Genomic DNA, 20609 nt, shown 5'->3' on the forward strand with positions numbered 1-20609 from the left:
GGAACAGAAGTATGTCAGAGGAGTTTGGGTCTGGAAATAGTGATCTGTGGATGGATTGTGCTCTCTCAGCTCTTTGGATTGTCTCGGGGTTGTAGTGCTAGCATGAAGGGCTCCTTTAACATGAAGGATAATTGAGAGCCACCAGTGTGGGGATTGGAGACAGGAAGGGAGCTTGGACTACGCGGTCGAAGATAGGGGATTCCTTGTGTGTAGTGGGGAACTGACCTTTAGGCCATTCCCGGTTGAGAATGCCAAGGAGGGTGGGGTGGGTATGGGAAGAAGAAACTGAAGGGAAGCAGGAACCAGGCTTTCCAGGTAGCATTCTGCATGCGCACCTCAGGGTGGCAGTGTTGCACAATTGCACTGATTCCTTGTAGCTGTTCCGTGCAGGATCCTTAGGGCCTCACTGCAGCCTGCTTGAGGTAAGAACCTGTCAGATTTAGCTTGATGGCTGTTTTTTTTTTTTTTTTTCCCTCCCCTCTTAAACCAGAATTTGAGGGGAAGCGGGCCCATCCTGTATACTCTTTCCCTGAGTGAAAAGGCAGATCCCTCTGTGAGAAGGCTTCTGCAAACCTGTCACAGGCTGACTGAGGTGGCAGAGCCACATTCTCTCTATAGCAGTGTGTAAGTTGAATACGTACCTGAATTGCTTGGCAATGTGGTTAGCACGTCGGTTCTAACTCAGTGTGTATAGGTCCTGGTGGGGTGCTGCCACCTCTGGCGATGCTCTGAAGTTCTGCAGAGACTCCTTTTCTGCTAATTCCCCCCGTCATGTCTGGAAAGGGGAACTCAGTTTTGTACAAAACTGTTCATGTAGACAGTTTAAGCCAGGAGCTAAGAAAAAGGTCACTCGTGGAAGGCTGGGTCCTGGATGTGGGTTTTTGTTCTTATTAGCACAGGCCCAGTGGACATTACCTGTTGATCTGCTTGTTTTGTTTTTTTTTCAGTCTTGTGATGCTTAGAGGTTTGAGCAGAAAATGTTTCAGACTGAGGAGCCTAAGCCATTGAGCAGCTAGGAACAGAAACATCCTGGAGATCACTGTTGACACCAGTGTGTGCTCACTGTGAGCCAGTTGATTTTAGGTGATGAGCTGTGTCCTGTTATCCCTACTTTATAGATGGGATGCTGAGGTACAAGCTGGCCTTAAGTCTTGTAACTGGTGAGTGAGGTAGAGCAGGGATTTGAATCTGTCCTTTGGCTGCAGAAGTGTGTCCTTAACCAGTATGCTGTGGCTGGTAGAACTCTGAGCCTCACCCTTCTCCCCGCCTCCCCCACCAAATAAAAAGGAAAAAGAAAACCCCCAAGAAATCTTTCAACTTCGGGGAGCTGTTTCTTAGAACTGTCTTTTGCCTCAGGCTTGCACTAGTTTTTGTAGCTGCTCTGTTTGAACATCTGCTGTGCAAGGAAGTGTTATGGCTCCATATCATGAGAAGCATTAGGTTCCTATGAAGTGTAAAAAAAAATCCTCTGTTAAGACAGTAGACATACACAGTAACTGATGTTATTTTTCACATGCAAGGCACTGTACAGAGGTTGAAAAGATGTCTTTTTGTGGGGATCTAATGGGAGAGTCCTGTGTGAAAGTAGATGTGACAATATGGTTTGCTCTACCACAGGGAACCTAGGTGAAAATGCCACTGGAGCCCAGAGGAAGGCCCTCTCTGGGCATGCTAGGACAGGTGGGTTTCAAGGTATCCAGAGTCGGGATCAGCGTGTGGTAGGGCAGGGTGTATAAGTAGTGTTGAGATCTGGTGGTATGTGAAGAGGAAGGTAGGAGAGGTTGGATGGGGTTATTCAGGGTCAGGTTGGAAGCGGGGCTTAGGTGTGCTAGTGTTAGAAGGGAGTCCTTTTCCATCATCAGTTTTCAGTACTCAGGCCCTTTAAGGTGGTTGACGAGAAGCAGGGAGATCAGGAGGCCTGTTGTGGTAAGACATGAAGGCATACGCCAGATGGGGGCAGTGAAGTTGAAAAGGAAGGTGTTTGGATGTAAGTTGGAAGACTGACTAAACTTTATGGAACATGCTGGTGTTTCTTGTTTTCTGGTTAGGCTGCTGCTGTTGCCATATGTCGAGATACAGGGATAGTAAAAGGAAGACAACTTCAGTTTGGGAAATGGCAAGGTCCTTCAGAACATAAGTGAGCAAACACATCTCGGGGATTGAATGAGGCTTGGTTTATAAGATTTAATAAGTCTTGGTAGAAAAGGGCTGAGGGTAGAATGGGGAGCATCACTTATTTTATGGGGTATTTGGCCAAAGAAGATGAGCCCACGGGATCCTGAGTATTTGGGCTGATTCCCACTTTTGGGGAGGCTCAGCTTTCCTCCTGGAGTCCTAAATGGCATTAGGAGCAGTCCCATGTCACTGTAGCCTTGACAGTGGTCATTAGCTTAGCTTTTTGGTAGCTTCCTCCTGCAGTGAACAACTTGTTTTCTCCTGTTGCTCTGGTGATCTGGTCATGAGAACAGGGAAGTGTTAGACTGTGTGGGGTGGGGGGAGGGGGATAAACACTGCATCTGTCAATTCTTGTGTCTAGGGAGGGTGTTCCAAGTGAAGCCTTCATACAGCTTTTCCATTCTGTGCTGGTCTATCGTTGTGAACAGCACACTTTGTACCCTCGTATCTGGATCGCCGAGTCTGATGATCTGACTCCTAAGGATAGGATATCTGGCCTCCTTGGGGCCTGCCTGTTGCTTTGCATCTACCCCCTGCAGGCCAGAAAGAATTTGGGTGCCAAGTGTACTCAGGATGTGGTCCTAGAATCTGGTTCCCTAACTGCCTCTGGAAAGGCTCCCTAAGTGCTGTTTTGTGGAAATAAATACTCCTATTTTCTTTTGTGGGCACAATTTCATCAAGAGAGGGAACAGCTACTAGAACTCATTTCCTGAAGTTGCTTTTGTGGTTGGCATGTTTTCTGGGCAGGGTGTAACCTATAACCTCTTGGAGCGGGTGGGAGGGAGCAGAGGGAGTGACGCCTGCTGGTGTCTGTGCCAGAAGGAGCCCTAGGGACACTCGGTGGCTTGTGCTGTTTCCTGCTTAGATGGTACTCTTGTCACTTCCCCTGAAAATTGCTCTCATTTTGCAATTTTTTTTCCTATGAAAAAGCGAAAGAGAAGCTTGGCAGACGAGTCTTTCTAAATGCATGTCAAGTCTGGCCCCCCACAGTTCCAGGCCCTTTGTACATATTTCTATTTTAATTTTTAGACCTTGGCCACAAGACTAACTTGTGTTCACAGGTCTCAAGGGCAGACCCTGTGGGGTGGCATTAAGGGAGCCACCAAATGATGAGTGAGGGACCATTCCTTGGTGACTGAGGCAGGAAGGATGAAGTGTTTGGGGAGTCTGCTGCCCCAGGAACCGGCGGAGGCTAGAGCGTCATCTGAGCCACTGCGGCACTTGGATATGTAGCTCAGCTCCGCATGAGCTTCCAGGCTGGAAGTAGGAAGACACACCAAGTACAAGCTGGATTTTCATATGTATATTAAAAAAATCAGAGACTCCAGGTAAGATGGCTGGAACTGCCAGGGGTTGTCTGTGGGACCGCTGCTGGGGAAGATGCCTCAGCTCTGCTCCAGGTCGACCACCAGGTAGGGCTGGGTGTCCCTCAGGGCCTGGAGGAGCAGATCCTTGCAGGTCAGGTTCCAGGCTGGAGCAAAGCTGAAGAGCTTCCTCATCTTGGTAGGATTGGTGCGCTCCGCCCGCACTGCCTGGTACTGGTCCTCTGTCAGGACCTTCCCGTACAGGGCATCCAGCACCCCATCCACGTCTGTGACCCGCGCAATGAGGGCTGCCCGATGCTGCTCCACAAAGTGCAGTGCTGGGGCGGGAGGGAGGAGAGGGGATGAGCTGGGACCAGGGTGGGTGCTGGAGCCTGTCCCTCTTGAACACTAGGCTTTCTTTAGAAATTGCCCTGAATGCAACCCTAAGCGGTGGGGTTCAAGGTGGGCATGCCACCAGGACTCTACCTATAGTGGGATGAGTTTAACTTTGTCTCCCTTTTTCCTCCCAGCCAGGCTCAGCCCCAGGAGGTGTGTGAGTAGGTGGGTGGGAAGGGTTGGCCTAGCTTTGTGCTCTTTAGGTGCTCCTGGCCTTGGGACAAGAGATAGGCTGTGCAGGGGTACGGTGGGGCGGGGCTGGTGAGGTGCCCAGGTAGGTGAGGTTGGGCGTTGAAGGCTTTACCTGGCTTGGCTGCTGTCTGGGGAGGGGCCTTGATCCCGGCTGGCGTGGTTCCGGGGCCTGTAAGAAAATGTTAAGTGGTGTCTCCCAAGTGTTTCTGGGTTCGGGGGTCTCTTGGTCCGGAAGCCAAGGTCAGTACCAAGCGCGGGAAGCCATCCCAGCAGGAGGATTTTATTAAAGGGTAGGAGAAACGGGAAGCGGAAGCTCCGAGAGAGGCGAACTTTTGGGTTGGGAGGAGGGTGTAGAGGGGATACTGGTCTGGACCTGTGTGGAGGGGGCGCACTCACCCTCGCGCAAGGTCTCCTTCAGCTGCTCCGCCACCTCCTGCATGCCGATGTTGCACAGCACGAGTACCGTGAGCTCGGCACTGTACGCCTCCATATAGTAGCTGACGAGCTTGTCGGTGAGGTCCACAGCATCCATGGGCAGCAGCGTCCCCCGTGGGATGCGTCCGTAGCCTTCGCGCAGCGGCACTGAAAGCAGCTTCATCTTGAACTTCTTGAACTCGTCAGTGGTCAGGTTTTCCAGCGCATCCAGGATGGCATCACGCGTGCACCCCATGGCTCCTGGGGTCCCCTGCCGCAGCCGCCGCTTCAGCTCGCTCAGGCAGCCTGTCAAGCAGGAAGTCTGCTCTGGGGCGGGGCCTGGAACTCCCCGCCTTCACTCCTGTCCCTGCCTCAGAGCTTTGCCCTTGGGTGTTAGGCTCCTGACTACCGCGTTCCTTCCCTTTCTCTCCTGGCCACCGGGGGGCGCCCAGATTGCATCCTTTGGCTGGTCTAAGAGGTGGGACCCAGGAGACCCGGTGGAAAAGGGCTCGTGGGTGGTGCCTGCCTCTCCAGGCTTGGACTAGGTAGCACAGATCAGGAACCTGGTTTATTGGAGCGCTAAGGCTTAGAATCGTGGAATTTTGGAACCCTGAAATCTCCATGTTTCCTTAAACCTTAGCATCCTCTCTCCCTGTCATAGGGTCAGAATCATAGAATCCTAGCAGCCACGTAGCTCCCCGAATTCCACGGGTAGAGATTACTGTGTGTGCTTTCTCTCTCCAAGCCTCAGTTTCCTTATCCATGAAATGGGGATAATAACACTCATTCACTTAGTAAATATTCCAGCATAACATGGGCTACCTGATGGTGCCTGAAACCTTGCCAAATGCTTCCTGGGAGAGCCAGGATTTGGTCCCCCAGGAACTGAATTTCTTGGGAAGTGATGACAAGAGACACTTGGAATGGTTGAGAAAATTCTTGACTGGAGGGAAGGTCATGGGAAGAGAGCTATTCTGGGGTCAGGGGGCTTGACCCAGAAGAGCAGATGAAAGGTGGCTTGGGTTGGTGTAGGTTGGAGTGGGATGGCGTGGGTTGGCTTTGGAGGCTAAGCTGTGCCCAGAATCCTTAATTTGCCCTTAACATGGCTGGGAAGGCCCTGCTGGTCTGCCCCTGTGCACCTCGCCAGCCTTGTCTTGCACCACACCCTGACCACACTCCATCTCTGAGTTCCAACCACACTGGCCTCTCAGTTCTTCAAATGCGCCAGGCTCCTTTGCTTCTCCAAGCCTTTGCACATGCTGTTCCCTCAGCCTGGAGCTCTCTTCCCTCACTCTTTGCCTGACAAACTCTCAAGACTTTAGGTCTTAAGTTAAATGCTACTTCCTCTGGGAGACCAGGTTTAGAATCCCTCCAGTTCAAAACACTTGCTACTGATTTGTAGCTCTTATAGCAATTGTGACTAAATTGTAACTGTGAGTATGTTTAGGCACCCACCTCCCCACTAAAACATGAGCTCTATGAGGGCAGGGACCTTGTCTGGTTCATTGCTGAATCTCCAGCATCAAGAGTGCCTGGGACATAGTAGGTACTCAGTGAAGATTTGCTGAATGAAGGAATGACTGAGGCTGTGTTACCTGCAACATGTGTTCCAAAAGCTTCCAGCAGAGTAGCAGGGCCCTGCTCCCCATCCGTGTGCGTGTTGCCCCACACAGGCTGGGTAGTACTGTGTGCCAACATCCTTACCATGGGTGGCACTTGTGGCCCAGCGGCTAGTGTTCCCTGGCTCATGGCTGTTTATTATTGTGCCTCTTCACTGGTCTTCGTCCTTGCAGATTCTCCATGTCATTTTGTGCACTGTGGCCAGAAGGCTACATCTTCCTAGCCCACACATTGATGCTGTCCCTCCCCTGCTTGAAAACCTCCTATGACCCCTCAGTGCCCCCAGAATCAAGTCTAAGCTCCTTGGCTTGGCCTTTAAGTCCCTTGCCAGCTTCCTCGGCAGCACCTTCTACCCTGTGGGCCTCTGGACCTCTGCACGTGCAGCACCTGCTCTCTACTTGGCCTCTCTTCCCTCCTGGTCTGCTTGATGAATTCCTGCCTGTCCTCCAACATGCATCAGGAGTCACTTTTTCTAAGAAATAGAAAAACTGAGCCCCTATGTGTAGGCTGTGATCCTTCACATGCGTTATTTCTAACCCTTACAACAGTCCCTTTGGGATAGGGAATAGTAGCCCTGTTGTACAAGTGAGAAGATTGAGGCTCAGAGAGGTTGAAGGACTTGCCCAAGGTCATATAGCTGAGGGATCATGCAGGTTGTCTGGTTAGCTTCTGAGTCTGGCCGCTGTCTACTCTTACCAGTTGGCTTTACTGTCCTCTGTGCAAAATGAATTATTCCTTGGCCATGTCGGCTGGATGCCCCTATGATGCCTTTCTCACAGTGTTTACCACACAGTGTGTCTGGTCACTCTGCTTTCCTCACCAGACTGAGGACCCTTTCAGGTCCACAGCACCCAGCACAGGGCTTGGCACAGATCCAGCCTTGATAAGCTTTCATGAAATGACAAAAGAATCCTAGAATCTAGAATCATAGAAACCTGCTCTTTTCACGTTTGTTGGAATCTTAGAAGCTGTGGGTGTTTGATCCATGGAATTTAAAAAGCGATTGCCTGATTCAAACCGCACCTCCCCAAAAGAGCAGGGATCCCCTTGGCCGTACATATGGCCATTTGACTGCATCTCTTGAATTCTTGTTTGGATGGGGTGGCCTTGGCTTTACGTAAAACCAACGTAACACATCTCAATGGAACTTTTGGGGCTGCAGGAAATTGCACACTGGGGAGTGTGTGTCATGACTAGGAGGTCTCCTCCTCACACCTGGGTTCCACAGTGCCCCTTCCCTTGTTCCTGCTTATCACCACCCAGGGCCCTTCCTCTTGGACCCAGCTTGGCCCCTGGCACCTGACTCAGTCTCATTCCTGCTCACACACATTCATACGGAGACACAGAAGATCCAGCTGTGATTTTTCGCCTGACATGCCTCAGAGCACACGCTAGCACTTTGGTGTGATGTCACAGGGAGCTAAGGGACAAGGGGCTGGAAGTGCAGGAGCATCCTCTACTAGCAGTGGAAGCCTCACTCCTGCAGTGATTTCAGGCTGGAGGTCAGAGAGCACAAGTGACACCTTGTCAGGTGGACATGCTCTATTGAGCCCACTGTAGACTCTCAACTCAGAAGGAGAATCTATTTGATTCTAAAAAGATGTATTAACTATATATAAAATAGATAAACAAGGACCTACTGTATAGCACAGGGAACTATATTCAATATCTTGTAATACCTATAATGGAAAAGAATTGGAAAAAGAATATATATACACACACACACACATGTATAACTGAATCGCTTTGCTGTACACCTGAAACATTGTAAATCAACTACACTTCAATAAAAAATAAAAATTTACAAATTAGAAAAAAGATGTCCTAAGAACCTACTAGATGCCCAACCTCATGATAAGTGATGTGGGAGACTAATAATAGTAATGACAGCTTCCCTTTTTCAAATTTACTGTTCCAGGCACTGTGTTAAGCACTTAACATGCATAATCTCACTTAATTCTCCCAACAACCCCATGAGGTAAGTGTGTCTATCCTACCTCACAGAGGAGGAAACTGAAGTTTTCAAAAATTCCTCTGGAAGACTGCACTGGTAGTACATGAGGAAATACAGACGGAGCCACCTGACTCCTGGGCCCAAATTCCAACCTACGTCCTCAAAGTCCCACTCTCTGGCTTCAGAAATTGACAAATTGCTTGGAGAGATAATGTACATGGAAATGTATGCCTCCTCCAGACTGTCGGAATACTCCCTTAGGAGGGCAGATGTTGCAATACTAGAATGATAACGGTTAACTTCCTCCTCTTTGCAGAATGCTCAAGAAACTTACAAAGCACATTCAGAAGACTGTGGAATAGTGGGAAAAACAGGAGATGAGGGGTATCAGACCCACTCAGGTTTGATTCCCAGACCCTCTACCTCTTAGCTGTGTGACTCAGGGTGGTCACAGCCCTCTTCCGGGGTCTGCACTCGCCAGCGCATAGGAAATGAATGCTCTGAGAAGGACAGTGGCTTCTCTAGGGTACCCTAGGGAGGTAGACTCAGAGCCAGCTCGTTGTTGGAGACTGCAGGGAGGTTTCCCCCTGCAGAGGTGGGGAATAGGAGCCCTGGGCAACTCTCTGGGAAGCTGTGGTAATCCCTTCTCCCTGGGCCCCCCTTTTCTGGGGGAAGTACTCCGAGCTCTGAGCTTTGACTCCTGGCAGGAAAAAACCTCCGGGTCTCCCCTCAGGCCCACCTTCTTGCCCCCTGGACTAGGCCAGACCAGTTGTTGGTGGTAAGATGCTTCCTGGGTGTGATCCGACACCTCTACCCCCCAACAAGAGTAACTGATTGCTGGAGCCAGATTGCACCTCCTGGGGTCAGAAGACCATAGACTTCCAGGACATTGGGCAAGTCATTTAATCTCTTTATGCCTCATGACTTCCTGTTAAGATAGGGAAAATGATGGGGTTGTTATGAGGTTATAAATGAGGTTATGAGGCTATAACTGGATTGAGAAGTGTGAAGTGCTTGGAACAGGCCTGGCACAGAGTAGGTGCTTTTGTCATTGTTAAAGTTTCTTAACATTCTTCAGTTTCCGAATCTGTGAAGTGGGGATGATGTTATTGACCTTATGGGGCTGTAGGGAAGGTTCGTTGGAACAATTAGTAGTAATAATTGTAATAATATCAATATCAACATTTATTGAACATTTTCTATGGGCCTGGCATTGTTCTAAAAGCTTTCTATGAATTAGCTTGTTGAATCTTCCTAATGATCCAATAGTCTCGATAATAATCCTGACATGATCCCCATTTTCCAGATGAGAAAATCAGGTTGATCAAGGTCACACGATGAGGAAAGAGCAGTCAAGATCTGAGCCTAGTGGTGGCAGTCACTGCTTCCGAAGTCCTTGGGTGCCAGCATGCTGTCCTTGCTGTTTATTTAGTATATTATCTAGTTTCATCCTCATAACAACCCTACAGGGATGGTATTATTATCCTACTTATCCTTATATTGTAGCTGAAGACGCTGCAGCCCAAAAGGGTAGGTGATCTTTCTGGGGACACCCAGCATGAGTTTGTGACACCAGCATTCAGATCCTGCATCTGCAGGGGCCCTGATCGGGGGATTTCTGGCTTCTCTTTGCATTTATCTAATACAAGGAGTTCTCACCTCCCATGGCACTTATCACTCCAGCCGTTGGGAAGCTCTCCCTTAGGACAAGCTGAAATCTGACCCCTCTGAGTTCTGGGCCTCAGCAATACTAGTCCTCACCTCCTCCTCCCCTGGACATGGTTTTGGGCCCCTTCTTGTCCCCCACCCTGCTGTAGTTGATCTATGTCCCTTTCATGGGTCAGAGGTCAGATCTGGCCCATCTACAGAAAAGGATTGAGTTGAGTGTCACCTCCCTTTCCTGGGCACCCACTCCTAGTGACCAAAACCTTCAGCCCTAGACTGGTAGGGGTGGAAACTCCAGGTGAGATCTATATTCAGGATGTTGACTTTTTGAACTGAAATGAAGTGGCTAGTGGTTTCAGAGACCAGCTCCAGATGTGCTCTCATCCCCACCTGCCTCCTGTTTGGGGAAGTGGAACTTCTCTGGATTTCTCAGGGTTCTGGTAAAAAGCCCTATCTTCCTGAGACTCTTCATATAACCAGAATCCTTCATATAACCAGGATTAATTGCTCTAATCCAAAAGAATGATAAAACCTCACTTATCTCTTCCTGAGAGGCCCAAATCATTACAGCCTGAACAAAGTTCCTAGGTTAAGACCCCAAGGTGCCAGGGAGCCTGGAGCAGCTCCCTCAGCGGGCCAGCATGAAACATGCAAGAACTTCAACGGTTCAAGAAGGAATGAGCCCCAGAACTCAGAGACAAGTCATAAAAGCAGAGGTGTGCTAGGAGCTATCTGACTCCTGGGGAGATTTGTTTACTTGCCAAAAAGTTGGAGTAAGAAGATCTTTAAGGGGGGCTTCCCTGGTGGTCCAGTGGTTAAGACTCCACACTTCCATTGCAGGGGCCATGGGTTCGATTCCTGGTCAGGAGCTAAGATTCCTCATGTTGCAAGGCGTGGCCAAAAAAAAGAAGACTTTTAAGGAGGGAAGGGGGACAGCTGCTTCCTTCTCCTTTATAAGCAGGGAAAATAATTCTTCCTTGATTCTCACCTACGGGGTGTCTGGCTACTCTCATGGGACAATTGACCTGGCTCTTGTCGAAGCTCAGACTAACAGAGATGGAGAGTGGTTGAGGGAGAAATGAACAAATCCAGGAAAAGGCTGAGAGGCCAGAAGAGGACAGAGTGAGTCTCTGTGTTTATTCATTCACTAAGTATTTACTGAGCACCTGCTGTGTGCCACAGACTTTGTTCAAAGTTGGAGATGAGCAGTGAACAAAATTTATATTCTGGTAGGAGGAGACAGACAAGAAACCAACAAGTAAAATATATCATGTGTCAGATCGTGATAAATGTTATGGAGAAAGATAAAAAGGGGAAGGGAGATGTGAGATTTAAAATCAGGGAGGTAGGAAAAGCCCCACTGAAAAAGTGACATGGGGTAAAGATCTGAGGGAGGAGGGGGAGGCAGCCACGAAATAACTGGGGTTTGAAAGAGTGTTCCAGGCAGAGGGGAGAGAAATGCAAAGGCCGAGGCGGGAGTGAGCAGAGGGAGAGGTGAGTGATGACTAGGGTGTGAGGACTTTGGTTTTTTGTTTTTTGTTTTTTTTTTCGGTACGTGGGCCTTTCACTGTTGTGGCCTCTCCCGCTGCGGAGCACAGACTCCAGACGCGCAGGCTCAGCGGCCATGGCTCACAGGCCCAGCCGCTCTGCGGCATGTGGGATCTTGCACGAACCCGTGTCCCCTGCATCAGCAGGCGGACTCTCAACCACTGCGCCACCAGGGAAGCCCCTAGGACTTTGGTTTTTAAATTGAGATTTGAAGGATAAGCCTTGAGGCTCTCGGCTGCAGGCTCTGGATCTAGTTCATTCATTTATTCAGCTGTCCCTCTATCACTCATTTTCCAAGCACTTAGGGAGGCCCACTTTGCCCCACAGCTTGTGCTGAGCATTGGAGACACCAACAGGGAAAAGGCTCTCCCCTCAGCCCTGCAGGAATAAAAACTTTCAGGGTTGGGGGAGGTTCTATTCTCCCGAATGTGGAAATAATACTGCCGGTGTGACTTTGGAGAGCCTTAACCCTGGGGAATAAGTGGGTGACAAGCTGGGGAGGGGGCCACAGGCAGGGAACGGGGGAGGCTGGAGAGTGCGGAGGCTGGGGTGAGGGAGAAAGAGGAGACTCCCTTCAATCATGTTTCTGTCTTTTCCGTGGTATGAGAGGCCCTGTCTCTGCTGGCTCTGAGCTCTGGCTCCAGGCTGGGCAGGGGAGAGGACAGTGGGATGGGCCAGGACAGGTGGCCTTGACATGTGATGCTTGTCCGCTGACAGCTCAGTCCTCACTTTTAGAACCGTTTCCAGAAGTGATGGAAGGGGATGGGCAGGGCAGCTAAATATAGTCCTGGGGCCAGAGCTCAGTCTGGGAGGGTCTGTCTGCTATTCAATGCGGGCCCATCACCCGTGGTGTCCCTTGTCCTCGGTCTGAGCTCGGTGCTTCCTTCTCACCTGTCTTCAGACACAGATCTGACCCACCTACAGTTAGGCCTGACCTTGACTGGGCCTCTTGCAAGTCTCTTTCTGTCCAAGATCTCCAACCAGACCTGTGAGTCCTGCGGGTCCTGCCGGCCTGGGGATATGGAGGAGGGGAGGGCTGCGGGCCCTGGAGAGGTGAGAGGAGGGGAGGGGGGAGGGGCGCTGGAGAATCTGGGGTTGGGGCTGAGGCCTGGGGCTAAGTCGGGGGAAGGATAGTGGGTAAGACCGTATTTGCAACCCAGCCTCGTGTTTAGGAACTGGGATTGAGACCGGGTCCCTGATAGGGGCTATTTGGGGGGCCGGGGCTGAGAACCGCAGTTGAGGCTGCCTTTGGGACTGAGAGGGAGTCCCCTTCCCTCCCTTGGCCGGCACCAGAGTCCCTTCCTGTTTGAGATGAGAGGCTTCTATAGGCTGGGGCTCCTCCCTGCGGGGCTGCCAACCCGGCGCGGGGCTGCCAACCCGGCCTGGGGCTGGGGCTGGCCCGGGATTGTGGCTCCGCTGAGCCTCCCTGACCGACACCTCCTTACCCAGGCCCGCAATGTCGGCTGCACCCGGCCTCCTGCACCAGGAGCTGTCCTGCCCGCTGTGCCTGCAGCTGTTCGACGCGCCCGTGACAGCCGAGTGCGGCCACAGCTTCTGCCGCGCCTGCCTGGGCCGCGTGGCAGGGGAGCCGGCCGCGGACGGCACGGTGCTCTGCCCGAGCTGCCAGGCACCCACGCGGCCGCAGGCGCTCAGCATCAACCTGCAGCTGGCGCGCCTGGTGGAGGGGCTGGCGCAGGTGCCGCAGGGCCACTGCGAAGAGCACCTAGACCCGCTGAGCATCTACTGCGAGCAGGACCGCGTGCTCGTGTGCGGCGTGTGCGCCTCGCTCGGTTCGCATCGCGGCCACCGCCTGCTGCCCGCCGCCGAAGCCCATGCGCGCCTCAAGGTGCGGGGCCGGGCGGCCTCCGGTGGGGGGCGGGGGCGGATGGGGTTGTTGGACGGGTCGGGGCCGGGCCGATCGGGCCTCTTGAGCTTCAGGGCCCGGGGCGCCTGGAGTTGCCAGGTACGCGGGCAGGGCGGGGCGGCTAGGGAATGGGGCTGCTGATGAGCTCAAGGCGGAGCTTGGCGGAGACCCGAGCCTTGAAGAGGCGCTCGGAGACCGGCCTCGGCGAGATAGGCGCGCCAGCTGGAGCGCGCCGGAGATGCGGGGGACTCAGCCATAGGGCGGAGTCTGCGGAGCCGGGGGCTGAGCGAGGACTGAGTCGGTGCCCGCGGCCCAGGCGCGCAGGCTCTGCTGCTGGGCACAGGCCCGGGTAAGAGGGGGGGGGCTGGCCGGGGGGGCGTGGTGCTGGGCGGGGCGGGCACACAGCTGCTGGGCGGTGGCCCCCCCCCTGCGCCCCTGGAGCAGCAGAGCTTGTGCGGGCCTGACCGTCATCAGATGTGGCCTAATCCAAGGGGACCCGGGAGGCCAAGGCACGCCTGGGTACGCACCTCTGTGCACAGGCCCAGGTTGGCACCGAGACCCAAGTCCAGGCTGTTATTGTGATTGGAGCTGGAAGTTCCGAACGCTTCCAGAGCCCACACACAGTTGTGCGCCCCGAGGTTGGCGATCTCCATGGAAGCCCAGCAAAGACACCCAGACATTGGCAAATGGGGACACAGGCACACGCTGGCTCAGCTGTCATACGTATGGCAAATCACACGCATGCAGCTACGGGAGGGTTTTAGGTATACACAGGCCCGAGGAGGTCTGTCATGAAGCATTTATAGGGTCGTTGGAAGAATAAACGACAGGTGCAGGGGCGGGAGGAGGCGGGGTCTGGAGGCGTGGAGCGGTGCTCCGTCGCCGTCTCCGCGGTGCAGAAACTGCTAGCGTCTTCTCGCGCTGCTGTTTGGGGGGGTGGGGGGGTGGGTAATCTTTGCCCACAAACATCAGCGTTGCAATGCACTTCTCCTTGGCTCCAGACTCCTAGAGGGGGTAGACCCCGCCCTGAGGCTGGTATTCGAGGGCCCCATTCTCTCCCAGGGGCCCAAGTTCACCGTACCTCCGGCTTCAGCCTAGCACAGTCCAGCTCGGTGCTGGCTGGTGGTCCCTAACCCAGTGCAGGAGCCTCCTCCACCCAGGAGCCCTCCCTACCCAGGCTCACCTCTGCTGATAACCACAGAACTCCCATCCTTATCCATCTTTATCTGTGAAGAGAGAACAGAGTCTGTGAAATGGGACAGGGCAGCAGGCAGCCCAGGAGCCTCCAGGGGGCAGGTGGGGTGGGATACAGTCTGCCAGGGCCTGTACCAGCCCAACCCTAAGCCGCAGAGAGGGGCTGGCTTTAGGCCTGAAATGGGGATCCCTGGAAGGAGCCTGAAGGAGAAGCGGGGCAGGAAGCCTGGGGTGGGACTGAAAACCTGGGTCCTTGGGGAGGAAGAGGGGCTGGGTCCAGAGACCATGTGCCAGACCCAAGTATGGTTGAATGGGATCTGCCGGGTGAGGGGGACACTCACACCCCCCTGAAGCCGTGCTGCCTCCTCCTGCACGCCTCGGAGTAGGAGACAAGCCTGTCGGTAAGATTCACCACACGCCACATCGTGGAGCACTGCTCCCCACACCTCCTCACTGCGGGATGTTCCGAAAGTCTCTGTGCAGCCCCCAGCTTCTAGGGTGGCATTGTGCTTGGTCCCCATGGCTCAGCCCTTCTGCCCATGAACCTCGGATGGCTGAGAGCCACCAGGCCCACCCTGTCCTGCAGGACGTCTGGGGCAGGAGACTGACCTGGCGGCTGGCCACGGGAGCCCATGGTACAATTCCAGTGGGGATTCATCAGCAAACAGTGCTTAGAGGGTCTCCCGGCTTCCTTTAGGGGGAGGTGGGAAGGAGGCTGCCAATTTGTCACAACCAGAGGTGAGGTGGGGATGACTGTTCCCATTCTGCAGAAGACCAAACTGAGGTTGGAAGCCATGGAGGCATGGCTGATTCCAGGGCCATGGGTCTGATTCCAGGGCCGTGCACCTCCCAGCAAACAGTGGCTTTGGCTGGAGGTATAGGAACTCCCCTACACCTGCATTTCAGGAATCACAAACTGACAGACCTACAGTAGGAGCTGACCCACAGATATGTTTGGTTCATTCATGCAGAAGACATTTTTATTAAAATGTCTACCCCAAGAGCCCACCGGTGTGCAGGGAGGCTGATTAGGGCCTTTTGCTAAGGTTCAGCTTTTAAGTATAGGGTGAAGGCCAGGAATAGGAGGAGGCTGCATTTCTTCTTTTCACATCCTCTGCTCACCACTGAAACCTGCTGTGTGCAAAGCCCCTGCCCCTCCAGTGGAGGAGACCAAACCACATTTGTGATTATCATCCTCACAGAGACCTGTGCTGGGGGGCTGTCTGCTGAGGGGATGGAATCAGGGAAGGAAGGCAAGGCTAGGGAGGACTTACCTAGCCAGACCACAGGAGGGTGAAGCATTCTAGACCTCAGAACCAGTACCGGCGAGGGCTTGAGACCAGCGAGCGTGTATGGTAAGATGCCAGCCTGGCTGGAAGAGAAGCTGGCGCTGAGGCTGAGCCAGAGGGAGCAGGTTAAGTGGGGGAGGTGGGCAGCAACATCACTTCTTTATGTCTCACCGCCCAGACGCAGCTCCCACAGCAGAAGCTGCAGCTGCAGGAGGCATGTATGCGGAAGGAGAAGAGTGTGGCTGTGCTGGAGCATCAGCTGGTGGAGGTGGAGGTGAGGGGCTCCGCACAGCAGAGCTCGGGGACTGGGGGTCTAGGCTGGGGGTTCCCGGCTAAATGTTTTTGTCTGTCTGTCCCCACAGGAGACAGTGCGTCAGTTCCGGGGGGCCGTGGGAGAGCAGCTGGGCAAGATGCGGTTGTTCCTGGCTGCACTGGAGGGCTCCTTGGACCGCGAAGCTGAACGTGTACGGGGTGAGGCAGGGGTGGCCTTGCGACGGGAGCTGGGGAGCCTGAACTCTTACCTGGAGCAGCTGCGGCAGATGGAGAAGGTGCTGGAGGAGGTGGCAGACAAGCCACAGACTGAGTTCCTCATGGTGAGCGCTGGGTGGCTTTCCTCTCTGCCCCTCAGCCAGGGTTCAGGTCTCAGAGACCTCATTCCATTGTCAGGAAGGGACCCCTGAGGTCCAGAGAGGGGCAGGGGAGAGCCAGTGTCACACACTGAGGAGGGGTGCACCCCAAGATGGCCATTATGGTTGTTTAAGTTGGGCACTGCACAAGGACGCTATATCTAAGTGGGCACCATTCATATCATAGATATTGTAGGTCTGCATATTTATTAGGACAATGTTTTTACCAGGTGGAATTAGTTTCTTGAGGAAGGGGGTACTTTATTCATTTTTTAAATTAAAAAAATTATTTGTATTTATTTTATTTTTGGCTGGATTGGGTCTTCGTTGCTGCTTTCTCTACTTGTGGCGAGCGGGGGCTACTGTTCGTTATGGTGCGCGGCCTTCTCATTGCGGTGGCTTCTCTTGTTGCTCTAGGCATGTGGGCTCAGTAGTTGTAGCTCGCAGGCTCTAGAGCTCAGGCTTAGTGGTTGTGGCGCACGGGCTTAGGTGCTCCGCGGCATGTGGGATCTTCCCGGACCAGGGCTTGAACCCGTGTCCCCTGCATTGGCAGGCAGATTCTTAACCACTGGGACATCAGGGAAGTCCCAGGAGGGTACTTTTTTCGAATTCACACAGAGGTAAAAGGCTAAGGGCGACCTTGAATTCTGGGTTTCTTTTGTCTTCTCTGATTCTTCCTGGTCCCACACTTAGCATTTCTGTGGTCCACCCCACCCTCAGAAGTCCCCAGTGTCCCCACTGCCTGCTCAGCTCCATTCTCTTTTTCTCTCTTTCCAGAAATACTGCCTGGTGACCAGCAGGTGAGATCAGCCTGGCCCTGCCCCCTTTCCCACTTTGCCCTTGTCTGCCAGGGACACTGGCTGGCTCACCCTCTACTCGCATTCAGTCCACTGCGATTCCCCTGCACTTTGTGTGGATGTAGAAAAGAACCCAACCCGTCCTTCTCCTCGGGGACCTCCCAGACTGGTCCTGGAGACAGACAGGGACACAGCACACAGGGATCACTCAGTGCTGCTGTGGAGGGGAGGGGGTGGCCAGGGCAGGTTTTCCGGAGGTGTGCATTGTAGAGTTGGATGCTGAAGGAGTGAACAGGAGTTGGCTAGGTTAAAGAGTTGGTGGAAGAGCATTGCAGGCAGGGGGAACAGCAGTGCAAACCGCTAAGAGGGAGGGAAGATGAAGCTGGTGAGGCAGGAGGGGCCCAACTGTGAAGGGCGGAGGAGCTGGACCTTATCCTAACAGAAGGCTTTAAAAAAATTCTAGTAAAATATTCATAACATAAAATTTACCATTTTAACCTTTTTTTTTGTTTTTGGTGCGGCTTGTGAGATCTTAGTTTCCTGACCAGGGATCCACAGTGAAAGCACAGAATCCTAACTACTGGATCACCAGGGAATTCCCCCATTTTAACCATTTTTTTTTAGTGTACATTTTAAGTTCAGTGGCATTAAGTACATTCATGTTGTTGTGTAACCATCACCGCCATCCATCTCCACAACTTTTTCATCTTCCCCAACTGAAACACCAACAGAGGAGTTTTAAGCCAGGATGTGATGTGGTGGGGCTGGTGTGGGGGGGACCCTGGAACTCCACCGCAGCACGCATCCTCCTCTCTTCTGGGTACTCCCGCTTGCCCTCCCCCAACCCCGTGCCTCCTCCAGGAAGTCCCTTCGCACACACCTCCCCCCCCCTCCCCCACCAGGCTGCAGAAGATCCTGGCAGAGTCACCACCACCTGCCCGTCTGGACATCCAGCTGCCCGTCATCTCAGATGACTTCAAATTCCAGGTGTGGAGGAAGATGTTCCGAGCTCTGATGCCAGGTACTGGGAGGGTCTTGCTCTGGGTTTGCATTTGTAACTGTGTGGTTGATGGGAGGCTCCGGCCACATGCAGAGAGGCCTCCCAATCCCAAATGGGGAGGTCATCCAAGAAGGGCCCACTGCCCCTTTCCCTTGGGGTTTCCCTGCACCTTCATAACCTGTGCTCAGAGAGGGATCTGAGAGGGCATGGGGTTTTCAGGTGGGTGACTGACATGGTGAGGACACTGCTTACTGAAAGGATGTTGCTGCCGGCAGCAGGGGAGGCTGGGGCCCGGGTTTGAGCCCTGCGTGATCCTTGGCCCATCCCTGCCCCTGTTGGCCAGTGGAGATGATGATCCCTGCTAACTGGGGGCTGAGGACCTGCAGCAATGGAATCCTGCGGTCAGACACTGACTCTGGCCTGTGGCTGGGGAGGCCCAAGGGCTCAGCCTCCTCTCCCCAATAGCTAAAGCACATTGGGGTGCTGCAGGTTATAGGCTCCAGGACACGTACACAAGGCTGGTGCAGCCCTCACTTGTGGGAATGGAGGGACCTCCATTTTATCCAAGAGAAGACTAAGGCCCAGAGACTGGATCAAGGCTGAGGTCACACTGTGGGGCGAGGTAGGGACTTGCCTAGGACCGGGCTTCCTTACCATCTCCTGCTCTGGGGCCTTAGACAGCGAGTGACATGCCTTGTATCAACTTACGCCTGCCCACAACCCTGGAAGGAGGCAATTACGGCCTCGTTTTACAGCTGAACTGTCTGAAGCCCTGAGAGGTGTGGTCTTTGGCCCCCACCAGTAAGCAGAGAGGGGCTCACTTCCCAGAGATGCCGGGAGGATTAGAGGAGACCAAGCTGGCCCACAGGTGGGTGGGCAGAAGGCTCGCGGGAGCCACACCCGCAGGGCCTGACCCTCCTCCCTCCGGTGGCAGCGCTGCAGGAGCTGACCTTTGACCCGAGCACGGCCCACCCAAGCCTGGTGCTGTGTGCCTCGGGCCGCCGTGTGGAGTGCTCGGAGCAGAAGGCGCCGCCGGCTGGAGAGGACCCGCGCCAGTTTGACAAGGCCGTGGCGGTAGTGGCGCACCAGCTGCTCTCCGAGGGCGAGCATTACTGGGAGGTGGAGGTGGGCGACAAGCCGCGCTGGGCGCTGGGCGTGATCTCGGCCCAGGCTGGTCGCCGCGGCCGGCTGCAAGCGGTGCCCTCGCAGGGGCTCTGGCTGCTCGGGCTGCGCGAAGGCAAGATCCTGGAGGCTCACGTCGAGGCTAAGGAGCCCCGTGCCCTGCGCACCCCCGAGAGGCGGCCGACGCGCATCGGGATCTACCTGAGCTTCTGCGATGGCGTCCTCTCCTTCTACGATGCCAGCGACCCCGACGCACTCGAGCTGCTCTTCGCCTTCCACGAGCGCCTGCCCGGGCCTGTGTACCCCTTCTTCGACGTGTGCTGGCACGACAAGGGCAAGAACACTCAGCCGCTGCTGCTCGTGGGGCCCGACGGCGGTGGCGACGCCTGAGCCACCCGCCGGGTTTGGGGAGGGTGCGGGGCCCTGCCGGCCTGGAAGGAGAGACGGGTTGGGTTGCCGGGCTTGAAGGCAGGGCGGAGGGGGTTGGGGACCGGGGACTCCAAGCGTTGTGAGAACTTTGGGGTTGGCATGAACAGGGGACTGCCAGCCAGGGGTTGGGGTGGTGGTGGGAAAGGGAGATCTGAAGTCAGGTCAGTGGGGGAACTCCACTTGGGGAACCAGGAAAGCCCAAGGGTTCCGGGAAGAAACAGACTGGGGAAGGGTCAGGGGGCTTGGGGAGAATTGCGGGGAGGAGCTGGAGAACTCTGTAGAGCAGCGGTCCGCAACCTTTTTGGCACCAGGGACCGGTTTCGTGGAAGACAATTTTTCCACGGATGGGGGTTGGGGGCGGGGGTGTGGGGGATGGTTCAGGCGGTTAATGCCAGCGATGGGGAGCGCAGATGAAGCTGCGGCTGGCTTGCGTGCAGCCCACCTCCTGCTGTGCGGCCCCGGTTCCTAACGGGCCACAGACTGCCACTGGTCTGTGGCCCTGGGGGTTGGGGAGCCCTGATGTAGAGTAAGGAGCCCCTGCAGGCTCACACTCCGCTCCCCCTTGGGGGCCTCCACTGCCAGGGTCCAGACTCACTGTAGCAAGAGGCCTTCCACTTGGTGATTCCCCAACTGGAGCATGCATCAATATCACCCTTTCAAGGCACCTAACAGTTCTGGTTCAGTACACCAGGGCAGGTCAGAAATGTGCCTTTCTAACAAGTCTGCAGGGGGTGCTGATGCTACAGGTCACAAGCAGGATCACACCTGAAGCATTGCTGATTTAGGTAGCCCTCCTTCTGTTCAGTCAGCTCTCTGTTATAGAGAGTCAGTTATCACACAGCTATCAGCTATGAGGCATGGAAGACCCAAAACATATTCCTCCATGCAACAGCTGTTTGAAAACTGCAAGAGGGCTTCCCTGTGGAAGACCTTAACAGTGGTTAAGAATCCACCTGCCAATGCAGGGCACACGGGTTCGAGCCCTGGTCCGGGAAGATCCCACATGCCGTGGAGCAACTA

General features: G+C 54.1%; 2 protein-coding genes across 2 annotated transcripts; one reads left to right on the plus strand and one right to left on the minus strand.

The window, feature by feature from the left end:
* Nucleotides 1–3456: 3456 nt before the first annotated feature.
* LOC114894870 (apoptosis-associated speck-like protein containing a CARD) lies at nucleotides 3457–5488 on the minus strand. Its single transcript, XM_029221972.1, has 3 exons — nucleotides 4464–5488; nucleotides 4180–4236; nucleotides 3457–3817 (listed from the first exon to the last, which is right to left on the minus strand). Exons 1-3 carry the CDS (start codon nucleotides 4735–4737, stop codon nucleotides 3561–3563), a joined length of 588 nt encoding a protein of 195 aa, XP_029077805.1. The 5' UTR covers nucleotides 4738–5488; the 3' UTR covers nucleotides 3457–3560.
* A 7229-nt stretch (nucleotides 5489–12717) lies between these two features.
* TRIM72 (tripartite motif containing 72) lies at nucleotides 12718–19586 on the plus strand. Its single transcript, XM_029221971.1, has 6 exons — nucleotides 12718–13114; nucleotides 15794–15889; nucleotides 15978–16208; nucleotides 17019–17041; nucleotides 17941–18059; nucleotides 18973–19586. Exons 1-6 carry the CDS (start codon nucleotides 12725–12727, stop codon nucleotides 19548–19550), a joined length of 1437 nt encoding a protein of 478 aa, XP_029077804.1. The 5' UTR covers nucleotides 12718–12724; the 3' UTR covers nucleotides 19551–19586.
* Nucleotides 19587–20609: the final 1023 nt, after the last annotated feature.

Source organism: Monodon monoceros, unplaced genomic scaffold (assembly GCF_005190385.1).
Source record: "Monodon monoceros isolate NGI ecotype Baffin Bay Population unplaced genomic scaffold, NGI_Narwhal_1 Super_Scaffold_13, whole genome shotgun sequence".
NCBI classification, from domain to species: domain Eukaryota; kingdom Metazoa; phylum Chordata; class Mammalia; order Artiodactyla; family Monodontidae; genus Monodon; species Monodon monoceros.

Bases quoted from the DNA above. Each gene is read 5' to 3' on its own strand.
- LOC114894870 (XM_029221972.1), bottom strand. From the start codon at position 4,737: ATGGGGTGCACGCGTGATGCCATCCTGGATGCGCTGGAAAACCTGACC. The intron at 4,237-4,463 runs GTGAGTGCGCCC...ATTTTCTTACAG, and splicing joins GAAGGAGACCTTGCGCGAGG to GCCCCGGAACCACGCCAGCC. The intron at 3,818-4,179 runs GTAAAGCCTTCA...CTCCCGCCCCAG, and splicing joins CCAGACAGCAGCCAAGCCAG to CACTGCACTTTGTGGAGCAG.
- TRIM72 (XM_029221971.1), top strand. From the start codon at position 12,725: ATGTCGGCTGCACCCGGCCTCCTGCACCAGGAGCTGTCCTGCCCGCTG. The intron at 17,042-17,940 runs GTGAGATCAGCC...CTCCCCCACCAG, and splicing joins TACTGCCTGGTGACCAGCAG to GCTGCAGAAGATCCTGGCAG. The intron at 18,060-18,972 runs GTACTGGGAGGG...CTCCGGTGGCAG, and splicing joins GTTCCGAGCTCTGATGCCAG to CGCTGCAGGAGCTGACCTTT.